The following is a 22,046-nucleotide window of genomic DNA, read 5'->3' as shown; positions in this document are numbered from 1 at the left end:
AAGCTCAAAATTACACGCGGAATTTGACTTCACTCTCAACAAATACTAAATTAGTAATCTCATAAAGTATTCAACCAATAAATGCCTTACACGTGGCCACTACGTTTTGATTCTTTTTTCTTTCTCTGTAGTTAGTACATAAAATAGTTCTCTCTCCTTGCTTCGTGCATAAAATAGTTTTACCAGACCCAACATTTCAATATATACTTGATGACAAAATTCATGGAGCTAAAGTTATTTTACTCATGTGGATGCACCAATATATGCGATGAATTTACTTAAAGACAATATTTATCGTGTCATGAGAATTTTAGCTATTGAAGATTAAGTTTAGTATAACTAGTTTTGGCTAATTTTTTTATATTTACCAAAAAAAAGTTAATTTACTTAATTTAATGTTTTTTTTTACAATATAATGAGTAGAATGATGATCATTTCAAACACATAATTATTCTTTTAATAAATTTATCAATCACTCAATTTGAGTTATTTCACTATCAATTTTTAACTTTTAAGTTGTTTTAAATAGAAAATTATTCAGATTCTCTTAAGGTTTGATATAAACATGTAGTCACTTATTAGTAAATTTATCAATCACTTGATTCAGGTTACCTCAAACTTACGCAACTTGATTTTAACCTTATATCACTTTAATTGAAAACGTATTCAAATTCTCTTAAGATTTAATATGAACATGTAGTCATTTTTTTAATAAATTTATCAACCCCTCAATTCAGGTTATCTCAAACTTACGAAATTAAATTTTAACCATAGGTTACTCTAACTGAAAAAGTATTTAAATTCTCTTAGGATTTAATATGAACACATAGTCAATCTTTTAGTAAATTTATCAATCATCACTCGATTTAGGTTGCCTCAAACTTACGCAATCAAATTTTAATCTCAAGTTGCTTTAATTGAAAAAATATTCAAATTCTCTTAAGATTTAATATAAACACGTAGCCACTTTTTTAGTAAATTTATCAATTATTTGTTTGGGGTTGCCTCAAACTTACGCAATCAAATTATAACTTTAGGTTACTTTAATTGAAAAAGTATTCAAATTCTCTTAGAATTTGGTATGAACGCGTAGTCACTCATTTAGTAAATTCATCTATCACTCGATTCAGGTTACCTCAAACTTACGCAATTAAATTTAGATTCTTTTAATATTTGATAAAAGCACTTTAATTTCCACCAAAGGTTTATTTATAAAATAAAATGACAAATTTATCTTTATTGATTACTTATTTATTCTATTTTTTTGTTGTTTTAAATATTTATATTTAATAAATATTAATTAAAATAATTAAAATATATAATTTATTATAAAAATATTTTAATTATTATTAAATTAAATTATAAATTTCATTGTACTCTAGTAATTTTTTGAATGTAACATTATATTCTAATATAATCATAACTATTTGCCAAACATAATATATCATGTTCAATTAATATATGTGTCGGAACCATTTTTATTTTGAAAAATGGAGGTCGACTTTAAAACGAAAATGGAGTCACCACCAATCCTTTTTGTTTAGGTGTGATCGAGTCACCTTGTGATCAATCATTTTAAAAAAGCATTTTGGTTTATTAAAATAATATTTTTGGTCTACGAAAAAACTAGAAAACGGATTCAGGAGTCAGTTACGCACGAGGAAGGATTAGCACCCTCGCAACGCCTAAAATTTGTACCGTATTGATCAATTAACGTCCTAATGTTGAAAATTTGAAAATGATTTTACAATACAATTCCTTTAAAACGTTTGGATAACTTGATTTGGATATTGAGATTCTCTCGCTTAGAATGAATAAAATATCATATCAAGCACGATAGGACACAACATTTCAAACCCTCGATACAAGATCATCTTATAATTTCCAAAACTCATGCATTTGAAATTTCAAATGGATATTTGGCTATCTGGTCAAATGGTAAGTCGAAACCCAGCACGATTGGGCACGATTTCTCGAATTTTCAAACACAAAATATTGTCTCGTTTTAATTTAAGAGAATATGGAAGAAATTTCAAAAGGATATTCAGTTATTCAGTTGAACGAAAAAATCGAAACTCAGCACGATTGGGCACGACTTATCGAATTTCCAAACAAGAAATATTTTCTTATTTTTTAGAAACCCTTATCTCGGGATACAAAATGTCATATCTAGTGAGTTAGGACACAACACATCGAATTCCTGAGAAAAAGCTTTTATTTGAAACTTATACGTTTTGATTGAAAAAGGGTACCCGGTTACTTAGATTCAACGAGGAAATTAGAACCCAGTAAGTTAGGGCACAATCTTCTCGAAGATGCTAAATGCTGAGTATTGCCTTATTTTGAAAACTTTTGAATAAAAAGAAACTATTAAACGAAATGTATTTTTATTTTAAACAATAATTTGTGAATAAAATGTCGCGCTAATAAATTACAAAATACAAATACTAAAAAACAATTCATGAAAACTACAAGATGGACCAATTTTAAAACTAACATAGACAATCAAAAAAATGATAATAAAATAACATAGTTAATAACGCAAATAATAATAATACATTAATAAAAAATAATATGTTAATAATAATATTAATGGTAAAAATAGAAAATAAAAATAATATATATATAAGGATGATGAAAGTATGTAAGTAATAATAATAAAACAATAATAGTAATAATAATCATAGCAAATATAAAAAGAAAATATATGAGGTAATGAAAATATAGAATTAATTAACGGTAATAATAGTAATAACAGAATAATGCTAACAGTAACCATAAACATAGTAATAACGATTAAAATAATAATAACAACAACAAAATAGAAGATAATAATAATAATATATTAATAATAATAATAATAATAATATAGGAAAAAAATATTATATAAGAAGATATAAATAAATGATAAAATAAAATAAAGGAATATAAGGTTTTTAGGTAAATAAATAAATAGAATGAAAATATAATAATAGTAGTAATAACAATACAAAACTAGTTAATATAGAACCATGATAATAATAATAATAAAAATAATAAAATAATAAAAATAACAATATGTTACTAATAATAATAAAAAATAAATAATGGTAATAAATATATAAAATAATAATAATAATAATAATAATAACGCTCTTTCCCTCCCTTCTAAATCCGGCCATCGGTCCCCCACGAGTAGTCGTCGGCGCCACCGTACACGGCAGCCGGATCTCAAAAAAACTTTTTTTTGGTAATTTTAAAATAGGTAAGCTTCTTCCCTTTATTTTTACTTTCGTATAAAAAACAAAATAAAATTCAAAGGAAAAAAATAAACAAACAAAGAACTTAAAACGAGAATAGACAAAAAAAACACCTCTTTTGCTTTAATATTTGATTAATCACAAAAAAAAACATTTTACAATAGTTTTGAATGGCTTTTATAGCCAAATTTTACAACTGGTTCCTCTTTCTTTTCGCAAGCAAGTGGGGTGGTGGAGTTAGTGGTCGGTTTAGTAGGGTGCTAATTGGATGATTGGTATTTCGAGCTCTGCTTATTGGGCCCGGACAAAATTTGGGCTCTACAATATGTATTATAATTATAAAAAATATATTTAAATAATTATAATTATAATTAATCTTTATAAAGTTCGATATATTAGAATAAATTTATACAAAATCCACACATGGTGGGACAAATTAAAATCTATATCAGAATAAATTTATACAGAATCCACTAAGACATATTAAAATAATATGTATAAAGAACTCACACATAATTTTCATAGAATTAGACTCAAATATATTATTTCAAAGTTCTTGCAACCTCGAGTACCTTATCATTAAGGCCTCATTTGTTGTATGTTTATTTTTATTTAAAAAATTGCTACAAATGATAATTATATTTTGTTTGTGTTTTGTCTTTTATTTTTTGTTTTTTATTAGTATTTTTCTTACAAATACATATTAAATATTTTAATTTTAATTTAATTATATATATTTAATTTGAGATAAAATTATATTTTTATCACTTCTACGTGTAATTAATTCTTTTATTTTATAATTATAAATGGAAAGTTTTAAAAATTAAATAGAAAATACATATATAAATAAGTGATTTTTAAAATTTTAAGTTTTAAAATTACATATTAAATAAGTCTCAACCTAGGGGTGGAAACTTGTAAGATTTTAAAATCATTTAAATTTAATTATATAAATATACAAATATTAAAATATAAAATTATTTTAAATATTTTAACAATAAGAATGAATCGTAAAATAGACCTAATCGAATTCGGAATTTGGGGTGATGAATTGATATTGTTTTGAGTTATTGGGAATTTTTTAATTATTTGATAAATTAAAAAAAGGACAATAAAAAATTAAAGTGCATTGAAGATTTGAATTTATATTATTAAATTTATTTGATATGTTAATAACAATTTAAAAACAATAGTGATTATTATGTAATTTTTAAAATTTGAGTGATTACCGACAGTTATTATAGTTTACGTAATATTTTTTTTCCTTTAGATGAAATTAAATCGAAAAAAGCGTTAGAAGTGCTTAACATGTTGAATGTTGTATTATACTTGCAATTAAAGGTGGTAGGGAAAATATTTGTGATTGAAATATAAATGCATCGTTGGTGGTATGTTTACAGTCTACAGATACATTGCTTGTCTAGACCAAGATTTGATCTTCAAGACACACGTTCATGGTCGGGATGGAACAATTAAGGTAACCCATGTTTTGCTTGCAACGTGAAGGCACAATATATGACATCCTTAAAAGGTTACATCCAGACATTGTTTCCTGGAGAAGTTTTTATGAAGAATCTTTGTGTCGAATGTGTTTCTTGTTTCCTTATGGATATATTTTGAACTAGTATTTGTTTAGATTGTGGCATCCAAACATTAATGAATATATTTAGAGTTTTATTCATGGATTAAAACAGTGCACTTCCAATTATTATTGATTTCATTTCAAACAGAGTTAAACATGGAAACTGAAAAAATGGGTTCACAGCAGATTCATAATAAGAATAGATGCCAATGTTTCAGTTGAAACATTTGGTATTAACAGATAGAGCTTTTGTTTTCCCAAGGGAGCTTCCTAACATGTCCCCTGAAAAAGCATTTAGTCAACTGCAACCGGTTGCAAGTTTTCAGCTTCCTTCCTTAGTTCTTGGAACAGGACTGACGACAAGTATCGCTCCCCAAAACTTGGAAGAACTGTCTGAATTTTATTTTTTTACAGAACCAAAAAAGGAACACTAGGTAAGAACTTGTCTCAATCCCAAAGCTAAAGCCTTTGATTATCGACTTAGAATTGCTATTCAAAACATGCTAACACTACTGGCATCTTGAATAATGTTGGTAATTATATATAAGCTTGTGAGGAAGTGCTTACCACAATCAATTTGCCTTTGTTCTCAGGCATTCTTGCAAGTCTGAGTGCTGCAATAGCGTTGGCCCCGGATGATATTCCAACCTACATTCCACAAAAGTTGATACGAGATGAAAAGAATAATTTCGAGTTATCAGTCCTTAAGATCGATTTGTGAAGATTCTTCTAAAAAGTACGTTCACATTCCTAGAAGCCAACAAACAATACTAAATGGTCAGTAAAAGTTAATATTACTTATAGTTAGTCGTTTAGCATATTACTGACAGTAGTAAACACAAACAAGCTCTGTTTATCTCAAGTGAAATAGAATGTAATGTCATGATCTATAAACAGAAGCATCGACAAAAGCGAATCAAAACATGATTTTAGGTTATTACCAGAAGCCCCTCTTTTAGTGCCAATTCCCTTGCCATATTTACTGCATCTTCACTGCTGACCTGTCATAGGATATCCAAGCATAAACCCAAAAGGACTAGAAATTCAGCAAAAGATACTAGGTTCTTATTCGACACCCCTTCCTCCTCATTTTCAGAAGTATATTTCTCAGACTAATGAAAGAAAAAGGGTATCGTTTACCTCAAGAACTTTTCCATTACATCCATGTCTAATATATCTGGCTTGAACCCTACTCCATTACCAGTAATATGATGAGGACCTGTTGTGATTGATAAGATAAGAAAATGCAACTTCCATGACAAAGACTCGTGTTAAATGAAGTCATTATCTTTACTATCTCCAGTTTCCCGGGTAATTCCTTACTTAATCAGTTTACCGGGTTGATAAAAGAAATAGAAAAACCGGCAACACATAACCGCTTGACATTGCTCTAACTTAAATAATTCTGAAATTTCAATCATTGTAGAAATAATATAGCACAAAGTTTACCTGGTTTGCCACCATTCAGTACATTACTTTCAGCAGGCTCCACTCCATATATCTATCATTTAAAAAAAATCGTACATCAGTAATTAAATGAAACACAATAAAACAAGGTTATTGTTGTTACAAATTTTGAACTTGGAAGGAAATAGTAATTAATTTACCTTAACATTAGGATTTAGGGATTTGAGGTACTGTCCGACACCAGAAACAGTACCACCACTCCCTATTCCCATTACAAAGATGTCAACTTTACCAAGAGTATCTTCCCATATCTCAGGGCCTGTTGTTTCAAAATGCGCCTATTTTTCCAGTTCGAAATAACTCGATTTAGTAATTTATCTATATTTGGAAAGCAAGAGTTAAACACAGAGTTGACCAAGGTTGCAGTGTCAGTCCAAAGAACTAGACAAACTTATATCTAGTAATTATCAGCATATGGTTTAGAAAAGCTAACCCAAGTATAATTCTTAGTGAAGCAGAATTAAAATATGATATAAGAGTGTACCTGAGTATTGGCAGGATTTGAGAATTGTTGCAACATGAAAGCATTCGGTGTGGACTCCAAAAGTTCATTAGCCTTCTTCACAGTTCCTTCCATCCCTTTCGTGGGATCTGTGAGAACCAAACCAGCTCCAAATGCTCTCATGGTGACTCTTCTCTCCAAGCTTGTGTAAGAAGGCATAGTTAGAACCATCTTATAACCTTTCGTGGCTGCCATGAATGCCATACTTATCCCCATGTTACCTGATGTCGGCTCTATCAGAGTTGTCTAACATAAAGTTGAAAAATGTATTAGGGGGTAGAAATTAAAGCCACTCAACATCAAAGTTCAAATCATATAGGAATTCACAGTTTCCATCAACAATTTAATGATGCCCTTCGGCAAAAGCCGAACCTTTCCGGGAGAAATTAAGTTTTTCTTTTCTGCATCGGTAATCATGGAGAATGCTGGTCTGTTGATATAGAAGTGTGTATTAGTTTCGATTTGGCCTTGTATCACAAACTCTACTTCTCTAAAACTTCAAACTAATACTAAATCATAAAGTTCCAAATGCCATGAAGGGCTCGGAAGCAACTAGTCCCTGTCTTTAATGCTAGCAGTGGGCATCATCATCTCCTGCTTCACAACTATGTATGCACCACAGCCTTCAGTTACTTTATTAAGAAAAACAAGAGGTGTTCTTCCAATTAACTGAAACATGTAAGAACCAATTCTCATATAAAGGATGAACTTCATTTAAACAAGAATTTCAAATTTTTAAGAGATAAACAGGGAGACGACTATTCCTCTTATGAATTAAGCATGCTCTGGTGTTGACCATCCACATACCGATTTTTGGCAGAATCTTAAGATAATCGTCACTGAACATCTTATCATTTTCTTTTAGTTTTATTTCTTTTTTGCAAAGCCTAATTAATTAGCAGATTATACAGACTTTTGACTGTTAATCACAGCTTAGCCATCCTTGAACTTCCAATTTACCCCATGCATGCTCACTTCATTGAATGTCTTCACCAAGATAATCCTTGCACTTTTTACATTATGTTTCACTTTGAAATGAAAAAAAAAAAGATGATGGTACTTGGATTTTTTACATTTTTAAAGGAAATAAGACAGAATTTTATTAGCAGAGCTACTAATTCACTACTTCAAGTAAATAAATATTTAGAATGCAAAGCAAAACCAACAGATATAGGAATTGTTTAAACTTTAAAAGGCAATTCAGTGAAGTAACTATGTTCTACACGACAAACTTGCTAAACGATCTGTTTAAAAAGAAAAAAAAAATCCATTTTTAAGAATTGTTTAGAACAAAACAAATGGGAAAACCCAAAAGAGAAGAAGATTGCATAAAAAGAAATTAAAAATGATTAAGCATCCAACAACCTTCTCAGATCATGGGATATTGGGAATACGCTAATCTTTAATGAAAAAACAACCTTGAAAAGGTCAAAAACCAAAAGGAAGGGGGAAAAAACAAAAATAATTAATTGCAAACAATTGTGAATGAGACTACCTGGTAAACTTCGCTCTTAATTTTAGTATCAAGAAGATCTGTAGGAAGATCTCCAAGTCTTTGAGCAAAAGAAGGAGAATCAATGATGGGTTCGGTGGACACCAGCCTCCTTGTCATCATCAGCTCGTTGTATGTTAAACATCTTTTCGTAAGGAAGCTCATTAGAGCAGCCATTAATGGAAGTTTTGAAGAAACTCTGCTACACTAAATGCAGAACTGAGCTGCGAGGTATTTCTTCCCTTCAATTATCACCTTAAAATCATTTTTACTACTTTTTGTCAAATTTAGCACCCGAAACTCGCGCATCACTTGAAAAAATGCTTCGTCAGATGTATTTCTGTAAAACACAGTCTGATGCGGCTCGTTATACTGATGAGGTGCGCCCTGTTTACCATTTCAGGTTTTTAAGTCTTTTCAAAGACTCCTTAATGAATAACTTTCACATTTTGGGTTGGAAGTGAAGTTTGCACCACGAACTGCGTAGCCGAATTCATATATTGATCCATTGAAGTAAATAAGTAGTTGCTATGGTTTGTCTGAATACTGAGGTTATGCGACGCTATTTTTGTGTTTGATGGATTGCTTTGTTAATAATATATATCATGTGTTATATTATTTTCAGGATTTTAACTTGTCCACTATGAGTATTATGTAAAGTTTATTCTAATTTTCTATTAAAAATTGTTTTAAATTTATTTAATCATTATAATTTGTACCTAATTAATTAATTTATTATCCAATTCAGCCCATTAAAAAAATCCAGTTATCTCCAAATATATATACTATTGTGTGGTTGAAAGAAAATTACAGGATTGAATTTTTCAGCCACATAATACATGAATATTTAAAACAATTTTTAGTAGAAAAATTAAAACTAACTTTACCTAGTAAAATTCGGACTTCATTTATTTGATAAAATTGATAATGGAGAGAATTAAATTGATCTCGGATGGGAAAAGTAAAAAGAAGGAAAATAATCCGACCTGCCGGATTCGAACCAGCGACCTAAGGATAACAGCTTTCACAACTACAGTCCTCCGCTCTACCAACTGAGCTAAGGTCGGCTTATGTTTTCGAGTCACTTTAAATTTATTAATTCATTATAAAAGGAAGAGATCAATGAATAATATCAAGAAAACTGAAAAGCAATTCTGTTCGTAAAAAAAACAATCGTTATTATGTGAATTGAATTTTACAATTATGTTTTGATTTCTATATTTTTTAAATATAAAAATAAATATTTTACACATAAATTAGTGAAAAAAAAATACGAAGCGAACCAATTTGGATTGGTGATGATTTTCTAAAATGTTAAGGTCAAATTCAATCCGTTTATATTTTTGTTAAATTGATTTTTAATTTTTGGCTTAATAACAAATTTGGCCAATAATATTTACATATTTTGTTAAAATGACCTTAATTTAATTTTTAGTATTTTTTTACCATCAACCTTTATTATTTTTTCCAAATTGTTCTTTTAACAGATTTGAGAAAGTACAGTTAAAAAAGTTAACGGGATGACGTGGAATTTCATACATTTAATGAGTTGTGATTTATTACTTAGATAACCCAATAAAATAATTACATGTGAAAAATAATAAAAATAAATAAATAAATTATAAAGTTAAAAAAACTCTTAATTTAAAAAAATAAGCGTAATTATCTACAAAAAGTTTAAATTAATGCACATATTTAGTATTTTCGGTTTGATTTATTAATTATCTTTTTTAAAACCTCTTTGTAAACAAATGTATGCATTCATTTTAAAACCTTTTTTTAGATAATTAAGTTTATTTTCTTTAAATTAAGAGTTATTTTTTAATTTCATGTATGATTTATTTATTTTATTATTTTTCACATGTAATTATCTTATCGGGTTACCTAAGTAATAAATTACATGTCATTAAAAATATTCCACATCATCCACATTAAGTTTTATAATGGTACTTTAATTAAATCTGTTTGAAAAAGCAGTTTGAAAAAAAAAACCTAAGGTTAACGGCCAAAAAAAGACTCAAAAATATAATTAGGGTTATTTTGACAAAACATGTAAATGTTAGTGGCAAAATTTGTCATTAAAGGTTAATTTTTGAGCTAAATTTGACTATTAGCATTTAGAAAATGGTCAAATCATTTTTTAACAAAAATTTTGATTAAAATATTATTATTTAATGATCTTGTTGTGCCTAGTAGCAAAGCCAGGAGTGCAAGCAAGGGCCTTGGCCCCCTAAAATAAAAAAAAAATTATTTAGATCTTTTTATAATTTATAAAATTTTAAATTAGAAATGATAAAATTACACTTTGGCTCCTCAAAAATGATAAAAATTTGATTTAATCATTTAAAAACTATAAAGATATAGGCTATTAAAATGATGAAATTGCATTTTTACTATCGTAAAAATATACAATTTGATTTCGGTCGCCCAAAAAAGTTTTCTGACTTCACCCTTGGTCGTGCTAACTAGCATGGCAAGTGGCAATCCAAGTGTACTTCACACTTAACATGACATTTTTGTTTTATATGTAATGTCAACAAATAATTTAAAATTTAAAAAAATTAAAAATTAAAACAATCAAAATTCAAAAAATATATATAAGTTTATAAAATTTAAAAAAATTAACAAGAAATACATGTGGATTGCAATGCAAATTATCATATTTAAAAACTTAATACTTTAGTCACCATTTGTATTTAAAGAAAAAAACAATTCTAAACTCTTTCTAAAATAGTGATCATCAATCCAATCCAAATAATAAGACTTTTTTTTTTTTTGCACTGTTCGTTGAGACACTTGTAGCAGTCAAAACATGGCTTCATTCTTAAAAAGAAAGCAAGTCCATTCGGAGGCCCTTTTTCTTGGGTCTAAAGTCTAAACAAAGTGGGGGACTTTGAAACAGCCAAATTTATGAACATCTTTTATCCAGGAAAAGTTCTAAGTGGCTGTGATGTGAAGGTATATTTCAGTCTCCATAACCCATCCATTATCTTGGATGTTCTTCAAGTTCCTCACCGTTGTAAGGTTTATTGCTACTACCATATGACACATTTCCTTAACAACGAAGGATTTGAATTAGTTTTTGGCGATTTTGATCGACTACAATAATGGATTGGTTTACTGATATTAGTCATTGACGATTCATACAGAAACTTTGGATCTGGTTTTTAGAAGATTATGTGAAGGTCAAAAGGGGTTTAAAGTGATAATAAGACACAACTGATAATATCCTTAAAAAGTTATATTCAGACGATATCATGTCTTCGTACCAACAGCGTTGTTTCCTGGAGAAGTTTGTAATTTATGATTGGGTCCAATGTCTTTAGTTTGCTTATGGATTTGTTTAAAATGAATATTTAGAATTTAGTCATGGATAAAAGAGTCTGCTTCAATGCAAATTCCAATTATTACTGATTTCATTTCAGACAGAGTTAAACATTGAAACTAAAACAAATGGGTGCACAGCGGATTCATAATAACAATGGATACCAATGTTTCGGTGGAAACATTTGGTATTAACAGACAGGGCTTTTGTTTCCCGAGGGAGCTTCCTAACATGTCCCCTGAAAAGGCATTTAGTCGACTGCAACTGGCTGCATGTTTTCAGCTTCATTCCTTAGTTCTTGGAACAGGACCGATGACAAGTAACGCTCTCCAAAACTTGGATGAACAGTCTGATTTTTTTTTTCGGAACCAAAAAAAATAAAACTAGGTGAGAACTTGTATCAAAATTTCATCATATACTCTCAAAGCTAAAGCCTTTGATTATCGACTTAGAATTGCCTAGACAATAGAATAATTGCTATTCAAAGCACGCTTACGTTGTAAAGATCACATGAATATTGTACAAAGAACAATACTATATAACAGATAATTCTGGTAATTATGTATTCTCTTCATATGAGATTGTAAGAAAGTGCTTACCACAATCAATTTGCCTTTGTTCTCAGGCATTCTTGCAAGTCTGAGTGCTGCAACAGTGTTGGCCCCCGATGATATTCCAACCTGCGTTCCACAAAATTCAATATTAGTTTGAAAGAAATAATTCCGGTTTATCACTCGTTAAGATCGATTTACAGTGCTTCTAAGAAAATTCTTTCCTTTTCCTTTAAGCTAGCAAACAGTACTAAATGAAAAAAAGAAAAAAGAGTTATAGTGAATCATGTAGTAGATTACCGATAGTAAAGACAAACCAACCCTGTTCATCTCAAGTGAAATCATGAACAAGATTGTGATATCATGATGTATAAACAGAAGCCTCTACAAAAGCGAATCAAGACATGATTTTAGGTTATTACCATAAGCCCCTCTTTCAATGCCAATTCCCTTGCCATCTTTACTGCATCTTCACTGCTAACCTGCCATAAGATATATCCCAACATAAGCCTCGAAGAACTAGATATTCAACAAAAGATGCTAGATCCTTATTCTGCCACCCCTCCCTCCCCATTTCCTAAAATGTATTCCTCCTAGGAAAAGAACACATGGGTTTTTGTTTACCTCGAGAACTTTCTCCATTACATCCATGTCCAATATGTCTGGCTTGAACCCAACTCCGTTACCAGTAATATGATGAGGACCTGTTTTGATTAATAATATAAGAAAAGAATGCAACTTCTATGACAAAGACTTATGTTAAATGAAGTCATTATCTTTACTATATACCGTTTCCGGGGTAATTGTTTACTTCATCAGTTTACAGAGTTGATAAAAGATAAAAGAATTAGAAATTTCAAGAATAGTAGAAATAATATTAACAGCAAGTTTACCTGGTTTGCCACCATTTAATACATTACTTTCAGCAGGCTCCACTCCGTATATCTAACATTAAAAAAGAAATCATCAGCAATGAAATGAAACACAATGAACAAAGGTTATGGTTATTACAAAGAGTAAGGTAGGAAAGACATAGCAGTTAATTACCTGAACATTAGGATTTTGGGATTTGAGGTACTGTCCAACACCAGAAACAGTACCACCACTCCCTATTCCCATTACGAAGATGTCAACTTTACCAAGAGTATCCTCCCATATCTCAGGACCTGTTGTTTCAAAATGCACCTATTTTTCCAGTTCGAAATAACTCGATTAAGTAATTTATCTATATTTGGAACGCAAGAGTTAAAATGACAGAGTTGACAAAGGTTGCAGTGTCGGTCCAAAGAACCAGACAAACTTACATGTAATATAGTAATAAATTATCAGCAAAATTCATTGTTCAAACCATCAAGGTTTAGAAAAGCTAACCCAAGCATAATTCTTAAAATTGTAATAAAGCAGAAGAGAAAGATGATTTAAGAGTGGACCTGAGTGTTGGCAGGATTTGAAAATTGTTGCAACATGAAAGCATTCGGTGTGGACTCCAAGAGGTCATAAGCCTTTTTCACTGTTCCACCCATCCCTTTCGTGGGATCCGTGAGAATTAAATCAGCTCCAAATGCTCTCATGGTGACCCTTCTCTCTATGCTTGTGTAAGAAGGCATGGTTAGAACCATTTTATAACCTTTCATGGCTGCCATGAATGCCATACTTATCCCCATGTTACCGGATGTCGGCTCTATGAGAGTTGTCTGACATAAAGTCAAAAAATGTGTTAGGGGGTAGAAATTAAAGCCACTCAACTCCAAAGTTCAAATCGTATAGAATTTCACAGTTTGCATCAACAAGTCAACGAACCTTTCCAGGAGAGATTAAGTTTTTCTTTTCTGCATCATTGATCATGGCAAATGCTGGTCTGTTGACATAGAAGTTTTGAATTAGTTTCGATTTGGCCTTAAATCACATGTCCTACATCTCTAAAACTTCAAACTAGTACTTAACCACAATAATTATGAATGCCACAAATGAAGGGCTTGGAAGAAACTAATACCTGTCTTTAATGCTAGAAGTGGGTTGCATCATCTCCTGTTTCACAGCGATATACGCTCCGCAGCCTTCGGTTACTTTATTAAGAAAGACAAGGGGTGTTCTTCCAATTAGCTGAAACATGAAGAACCAATTCTTAGATAAAAAGACAAGAAATTCAAATTTTTAAAAGATTAAAAGGGAGACAACATTGCAAAATTACTCTCTTTATCAATTGAGCATGCTCTGGTCATGACCCTCCACATACTGATTAGAGAGTATATTTTTGCAGAATCTTAAGATAATCATCACTGAACATCTTATCATTTTCTTTTAGTTTTATCTTCTTCATTGCAAAGCCTAATTACCTAGCAGATTATGCAGAGTTTTCGCTGTTAAATGTTTTTTTTTAACCAAAGTTTACTCCATGTTCATTTTACTATACATAAAAATTAATTACTTTTGACAGTTAAATGGCAATCGTAGCTTACCAATCCTTAAACTTCCATCTCCCCCCCCCCCCAACAAGATAATCCTTTTACCTTTTACATTATTTTTGGTGTTGAAATGAAAAAAAAATACTTTGCTTCTTTATTTTTTATTTTACATGTTTAATGGCAATAAGACGGAAGTTTATAGCAGAGCAGCTAATTTTACAACCAAATAAATAGATATTTAGAAATGTAAAGCAAATGCAACAGATACAAGGGATTATCTTCAGCTAAAAGGCAATTCAGTGAAGTAAACCATGTTGTACACGTGAAACTTGCTAAACGATCTGTTTAAACTTTAAAAGGAAAAAGATATTCGTCAAGAACAGACCAAAAGGGAAAACCCAAAAGAGAAGAAGATTTAATAAAAAGAAATTAAAAAATAATTAAGCATCTAACAACCTACTCAGATTATGAGATGCTGGGATAATACTAATCTTTTAACGATAAAACAACCTTGGAAAGGCAAAGAGTGAAAAGAAAATTAAATAACCAATTAATTAATTGCAAACAAAAGTTAATGAGAGGTAGAGAGACTACCTGCGAAACCTCCCTCTTAATTTTAGTACCAGGGAGATCCTTGGGAAGATCTCTGAGTCTTTGAGCAAAAGAAGAGGAATCAATTATGGGTTCGGTGGAGATCAGCCTCCTTGTCATCATCAGCTCGTTGCATGTTAAACATCTTTTCCTAAGGAAGCTCCTTAGTGCAGCCATTAATGGAGGTTTTTTGAAAATCCTGGCTACACTAAACACAGAAGTGAATTGTGAGACGCAGAGTGCGTGAGTTGCAAAATTGCAATATCTTTTTATTAAATTGTGAATGGTCTAAAGCAAAGACAGGGACCCGTTATAGAGGCTTCCAAACAGTGTATAATGAGTGAACCCCATGAATTTTTATTGATCTGAATTATGAAATTTTATGCATTGGTGGATATATAATTACCTATTCCTTAATATATTATGTAAATTTTAAATTATCCTAATTCGCTCGTCGTATATTCAAAAATCATAGAGATGCCGACTGACTATGATTAAATTGATGCCTAATTATGTGCAATTTTTTTAATAAAATAATTAACTATTTCTGAAGGGCACTGCCAATTGCCAAATTATTACAGTACTGCATATAATTTTATTAATTGAATAAGATATTAGCAGACCAGACCTATGTCTAGATGCATTGATTTTCATTTTTCTTTATCTTTTTTTTTTTATGGAATTTGAGATGCATTGATTTTAGTACCAAACACATGAAAGAATATTTTTTTTCTTAACTAAAAATCACATGGACTTTTTAGCTTAGACAAGCAAACTTGAATTGCCTAAATGAAATCAACTTCCAATAATCCTTTTTCTTTCATCAATTTCCAGTACATACTCCATAAGTAATAGTTCCAAACTGAGTTTACGTATTCCTTCGAATTTTTATTTTTTAACATTAATGTTCCACATATATATATAAATATAAATATAAATGTATGTATTAGATCCGACTTTTGGAGTTTAAAATTTTTTCTCGCCTTGTATTAAATAATTTCTAATTTTACTATATTAAAAAGCCAAAAAAAATTGGTATAGTTGATGTCTTTATCACTTTTGCAAATTAAAATCTATCATATTCGGGCTAAGAGTGATATTCAGATAAAATGCTCTCAGCAATAACGATTCAAGGACTCGAACTTGTTTTACTGATCTTTAATAAATTTAAACTTGAAATTTAATATCAACTTTAACCTTAACTTAAACACAAGTCATTTGACACTTAATATATAAACTAGATTATATTAAAAAGAAGCTTTTTCATAAAATAAATATATTTAAAATTAAGACAACAATATCCTTTCGGAATATTGTATGTTTTAGTAAATTATTTTGATGATTTTATATAAATTATTAAAAAATTATATTGTAAATAAATGATATTTTTAATTTTTTTTTAATTGAGTTGATGTGCAGGTAACCCATAACACTAATTTAGTCAAGAATTTTATATATAATATAAATTCAAAAACGATTTCTTTAACTAATTGAGCTTTACATATAGTATAGATTTACAAATAGTTACTTTCGCTAATTAAATGATAATTAATATGACGGGACTCTATCCGAAAAAAGAAATGATTTTTTTTTAAATAAGAAAGTGGGGATTGATGAGAGTATATAAGAAACCAATGGGCCGGGAGTGGCACAGAAGGAAAATGAGGCTGCATGCACGTTGTACATGAAGGGATATATGAGTTTGCATGATTCAATATGATACCGAAAGGGACAGAAAAGCAATCAGAAATTGTGGATTCTGGTAAATGGATGTATGATGTATGGATCATGTGACGTCAACGAGTGGGTGGCTATCGGTATTTAGGCCTTCAGCTGATGAGGCTGCGACTCTTCGATCGAGCAGCAGCCGGCAGACTATTCAAAAAGGTTTTTTATCTCTTTTGGGAAGACCACGGGTCAAAAGTTCTTTACATATACCGTATATTCAAAGCTTTGATTTTGTTGTGCTGGAAGGCTGATAAAATTATGGATGGAGCTACGAATACCAATCCTGGAATTCGACTACACCTATTTATCGGTTAGGTTATTTATCCAGGTTCAAAGACTCGTTTGAAATTTAAGAAGGTTTAAATAAAAATATTATGTCTAAAAAATAGGTTTAGATAAAAAAATTAAGTTAATTTAAAATATGATTTGGACTCAATCTTGAACATTCAAGGCCTAAGCTCAGCCCGGCCCGTTTTAAATTTATAATACTTTATATTATGTTATTTTTATATATTATGTAATTTATAACACATTAAAAAAATAAACTCATACTAAATATATAATACAACTTTAATGTAAACATTAAAATATTGTTAAGATGAGTAAATAAAATAATTTAATAAATAAAATATGTATACAATTATTAAATATTAAAATAATATAATATAAATATTTTAAAAAATAAAAATAATATAGGCGGGCTTAAAATGGCATTGGGTTAGTTTTTTGCAAATATGAATAGATCTGGATAAAATTTAAGACCCAAATTTCAAATCAGGGTTAACAATCATAAAATATGTTAATATTATGCTTAGACCCGATCCCAACTCGGCCCATAAGCACTTTTACATTGGACTAACAGACAACCCACAAAGACATTTACCAAATTTAGAAATTCTGTCGGTTAGTCCATAAGAGGCGGATCCAACGCAAGTTGATTTTTTTTACAACTCACGTACTATTGATAAAAGTAAGCCTTTTTTTATCTAAATAATACAAAAAATAAAATTAATAACTGAAATGGCATGCCCATGAGATTATTTACCAAAATGGTATGCTTGTTATAGTGTTTTGCCGTTGCCGCTTGACATATTAGCGACATCGGACTAAAATGTGATGACCTAAAATATTAAGGGACTTAATATGCAAATTTTCTATTTTCAGTGGTGGTTGAAAAAAGGGTTAAAGGGTGCCCCTTAAATATGGCTAATTCCCTTGTAAACCCTCATTGTTTATTATTTTCTTTTTATTCCCCTTCAACTCACTACATTGTGTTTGACTACTCATCATATAATATAGTGCTAGATTGTATATTGTTGAACTTGGCACCTACATTGCAGGAAATAATTTGATTATTTTCAATGCTTAAGAACCGATGAAAATATAGATAGAAGGCTAATATTATATGATGAGTGGTCTAGCACAATATAGTAAGTTGAAGGGGATTAAAAAAGAAAATAATAAACAATGAGGGTTTACAAGGCAATTAACTCTATTTAAGGTTTGATGCCGCTACACTAGCAGGTAGAGGTGTTCATGGGCTGGGCTGGATTGGGCCCAACCAAAATATTTTAAGTTATCACATTTCAGTCCGGTGTTGCCAATATGTCAAATGACATAAATAAAATACTATGGCAAACATACAATTTTAGTAAATAATCTCATGAGCATGTCATTTCAGTTATTACTTTTATTTTTTGTATTATTTAAATAAATAAAAACCCTTATTCACACACACCATAATCCATAAGCATATAACTTTTCTATTCAAATTTATGACGTGAATTATAAGATGAACATCTTTAATTAAGGGGTGAATAGTGAGAAATTGAGAGATTCTCTTTTTATTTGATTATAATTATATCCATTGAGGTTTATAATTTTATATTTGCTAATATTGTTAATTATAATAATAAAATTTTCTTTTATCCCAAAATGTATATAATCGATATAAATTATATTTTAATTTTGAGTCTCCTAATATAAATTTTTTTTACTCTTACCTTGTTTCTCTGATGAGTATATATTAATTCTTGTTGCCATGATTATATGCATCAATAAAATATATAAATCTCAATCTTTCTGATTTAATATATTTTTATTAAAATATCATTAAAAACTTTTATTTAACAACTAAAAGTAAATATACGATAACAAAATTAATGATTAATAACGTTATAAAATACTGGAATATAATATATTTAAACTTTAAACTTTTGGTCCTATTCATAGATTGAGCAACAATTTTTCTTTCCTCCATTTTGACATAAGCTAGTGGAATATTCTTTTTTTTTTTTTAAATTGTACAATATCAGCATTTCATTACGGGCGAAGTTAAAAAACTTTTTAGGGTTTTGAAATTAAGTTTATATTTTAACAATAATAAAAATATAATTTTATAATTTATATTTTTATAATTTTTAAAATATTAAATTAAATTTTTATTATTTTAAGAAGTTAAAAAGTATAAAATTATCGTCACTAATTTAAAATTTTACATATTATAACGGTGTTAAAAGAGAATTTTTCCATAGTCAGTCCCCTTTGCTCCCGCTCAATCCCATCCATATCAAATCTTTAATTTTTATTATTATTAAGAGTAATAATGTGTTTGATGATGTTATTAACTTGTTATTGTTTGGATTCAACACGAGCGCGAAGGGAGAGAGGAACAGGCAAGGCCTAAAACAAAAAATCGTGCTTTTAGTTTTTGAATATTTATAAAAGTTTAAGTAAATAAATGATAAAATTATAGTTTTATTTTTAAAAAATAGAAAATTTTGGTTTAGTTTTTTTTGTTTAAAAATTATAAAGATATATGCCAATACAATAATGAAATTACATTTTAACTCTTATAAAAATATATAATTTAATTTCAATCCCTAAAAAAATACTTTACTTCGCACTTGAATCTATCTGATAATTTAATATTTTTTGTAATAAAGAACTAGCTTGATATAACTTATCTAAATTTCTAATTGGTAAGAGTTCTACACATTGTAGTCATTCCAGACTTTGTGGTGCTGTCCTTTGTCCTCTTAAAATGGTAAAAATGCCTTTTAATTCCTTTAAAATTTATAAAATTATAAGTTAGTATAATTATAAAATTGTATTTTGCTCCCAAAATTCATGGTTGATCTCTATCCCCTCAAAGGTAATTTTTTAACTTCACCGTTGATTTTCATATCAGATTAATGTTATTATCTGTGTATGTAATAAATTAACGTAAAATGATGCTAATTTAAGGATGTTGTTGATGATTTGTAAAAATGAGGTCAAATCAATATTTCATGTATAAAATTGCACAAAATTAATTTGAATCAAAATTCATATATAATTTTAATATTTATTCCTATTTATGTACTATGTGTATAATATAACTATTAGAATATACCCCATACTTTGCCCATACCTTTCCCATACCTACCCATACTTTGGAAAGGTCAAAGTTATGGGCACCAAATATTTATTTAGTGTTGGGCATGGGAAAATAGCAATTTTTGGTCCCTAAGTGAATAGTGACTTTGCAAGGTGGCCCTTGAATCTCAACTATAAATAGGCTAACCATTGCTCATTCTCATCATCCCACATTTGCCATTCTCTACTTAAGGCATTGTTCTCTCTCCCTATTTGTAAAGTTTCACTTGTATTTTTGGAGTGAAATATATTTGGTAGTGCCCGAGGACGTAGGCAAGATTTGCCGAACCTCGTTAAAATTCTGGTGTTCTTTACTATTTAATGTTCATATTTTGTGAGTGTGATTGTAGTGATTTATTGTGCTATTAAATTACGATAGAGGGATATTCTGGCTAGGAAAGACTTGGTACTTAAGTGATCCTCGTGATCCACCTCTCTTTCCTGGGAATTGAACTTAGTGTGATTTTTTAGTACAATAATTTTACTCTTTCACACGCTTCCGCGCAACAATTGGTATCAGAGCCAGATTCGTACTTGGGGAATACGACCGTTTACGGTACTATTCACGTATATGACACTATTCACGTATATGGCACTATTCACGTATACGGTACTATTCACATATACGGAACTATTCACGTATACGGTACTGTTCACGTATACAGTAGTTGGGATTGAGGAGAAAAATGGCAGCAGCATCGTCATCAGCAAGGACTACTGTGACAAATGCAAAATTTGAAGTAGAGAAATTTGACGGTACCAATAATTTTGGTATGTGGCAATGTGAGATCCTGGATGTCTTATGTCAGCAAGAGCTAGATATAGCCCTTGAAGAAAAACCTGACAAGATGGATGACAAGGAGTGGGCCAAGATCAATAGACAGGCGTGTGGTACAATCCGCCTATGTTTGGCCAAAGAGCAGAAGTACTCTGTCATGAGGGAGACATCAGCGAAGAAGTTATGGGATACACTGGAAGAAAAGTTTCTAACGAAAAGTCTTGAAAATAGGCTTTATATGAAAAAGAAACTTTATCGATTCACGTATGCACCCGGTATGTCGATGAATGACCATGTGAACTCATTCAATAAAATTTTAGCAGACTTGCTAATTTTGGATGAGAAATTTGAAGATGAAGACAAGGCATTATTGTTGTTGAATTCCCTTCCTGATGAATATGATCATCTTACCACCACATTGCTTCATGGGAAGGACACGATCACATTTGATGCAGTCTGTAGTGCGTTGTATAGATCTGAGACTCGAAAGAAAGATAAAAGAGATCACAGAGATACAACCGCAAAAGTCTTAACAGTAAGAGGTCGTTCACACAGCAGCAAATCTGGTAGAAGAGGAAAGTCCAAAGGGAGACCCGCCAAAGATGAATGTGCCTTTTGCCGTGAAAAAGGGCATTGGAAAAAGAATTGTCCTAAGCTACAAAAGGGCAAGGCTATTTCTAATGCATGTGTAGCGGAGCATGATGAGGAGTCAGACTTTAGCTTGGTTGGCATGGCAATGGCATGTCAAACGGATGAGTGGATATTGGATTCGGGATGTACTTACCATATGTGTCCTAATAAGGACTGGTTTTCTAGTCTTGAAGAACTAGAAGGTGGAGTTGTTTTTATGGGCAATGATAGTGCCTGTAAGACAATGGGTGTAGGTACAATCAAATTGAAGAACCATGACGGCTCAATCCAAGTTCTGACAGATGTTCGCTATGTACCCAGCTTGAAGAAAAATCTCAT

The 22,046-nt window shown here is 30.2% G+C and overlaps 2 protein-coding genes and 1 non-coding gene across 5 annotated transcripts; all 3 read right to left on the bottom strand.

The window, feature by feature from the left end:
* Nucleotides 1-5,775: 5,775 nt before the first annotated feature.
* On the bottom strand, nt 5,776-15,541 carry LOC107924412 (bifunctional L-3-cyanoalanine synthase/cysteine synthase 1, mitochondrial). Of its 3 annotated transcripts, XM_016854853.2 has the most exons (10): nt 15,158-15,541; nt 14,152-14,261; nt 13,959-14,016; nt 13,589-13,852; nt 13,206-13,343; nt 13,052-13,103; nt 12,783-12,862; nt 12,581-12,640; nt 12,207-12,287; nt 11,670-11,956 (listed from the first exon to the last, which is right to left on the bottom strand). In XM_016854853.2, exons 1-10 carry the CDS (start codon nt 15,329-15,331, stop codon nt 11,858-11,860), a joined length of 1,116 nt encoding a protein of 371 aa, XP_016710342.1. In that variant the 5' UTR covers nt 15,332-15,541; the 3' UTR covers nt 11,670-11,857. The 3 variants fall into 3 exon arrangements, with proteins under 3 accessions (XP_040936880.1, XP_040936881.1, XP_016710342.1); XM_041080946.1 differs by lacking the exons at nt 11,670-11,956; nt 12,207-12,287; nt 12,581-12,640; nt 12,783-12,862 and adding exons at nt 5,776-5,822; nt 5,962-6,040 and having other exon boundaries at nt 15,158-15,538; XM_041080947.1 differs by lacking the exons at nt 11,670-11,956; nt 12,207-12,287; nt 12,581-12,640; nt 12,783-12,862 and adding an exon at nt 5,943-6,040 and having other exon boundaries at nt 15,158-15,538.
* On the bottom strand, nt 7,044-8,848 carry LOC121209718 (L-3-cyanoalanine synthase 1, mitochondrial). Its single transcript, XM_041080948.1, has 2 exons — nt 8,286-8,848; nt 7,044-7,459 (listed from the first exon to the last, which is right to left on the bottom strand). Exons 1-2 carry the CDS (start codon nt 8,457-8,459, stop codon nt 7,343-7,345), a joined length of 291 nt encoding a protein of 96 aa, XP_040936882.1. The 5' UTR covers nt 8,460-8,848; the 3' UTR covers nt 7,044-7,342.
* TRNAY-GUA (transfer RNA tyrosine (anticodon GUA)) lies at nt 9,263-9,349 on the bottom strand. The gene is given in 2 exon segments: nt 9,263-9,298; nt 9,313-9,349. It is a non-coding gene; the product is annotated as a tRNA-Tyr (tRNA).
* Nucleotides 15,542-22,046: the final 6,505 nt, after the last annotated feature.

This window comes from Gossypium hirsutum, chromosome A11 (genome assembly GCF_007990345.1).
Source record: "Gossypium hirsutum isolate 1008001.06 chromosome A11, Gossypium_hirsutum_v2.1, whole genome shotgun sequence".
NCBI lineage: Eukaryota > Viridiplantae > Streptophyta > Magnoliopsida > Malvales > Malvaceae > Gossypium > Gossypium hirsutum.
This window is presented reverse-complemented; position numbering and strand designations above follow the sequence as displayed.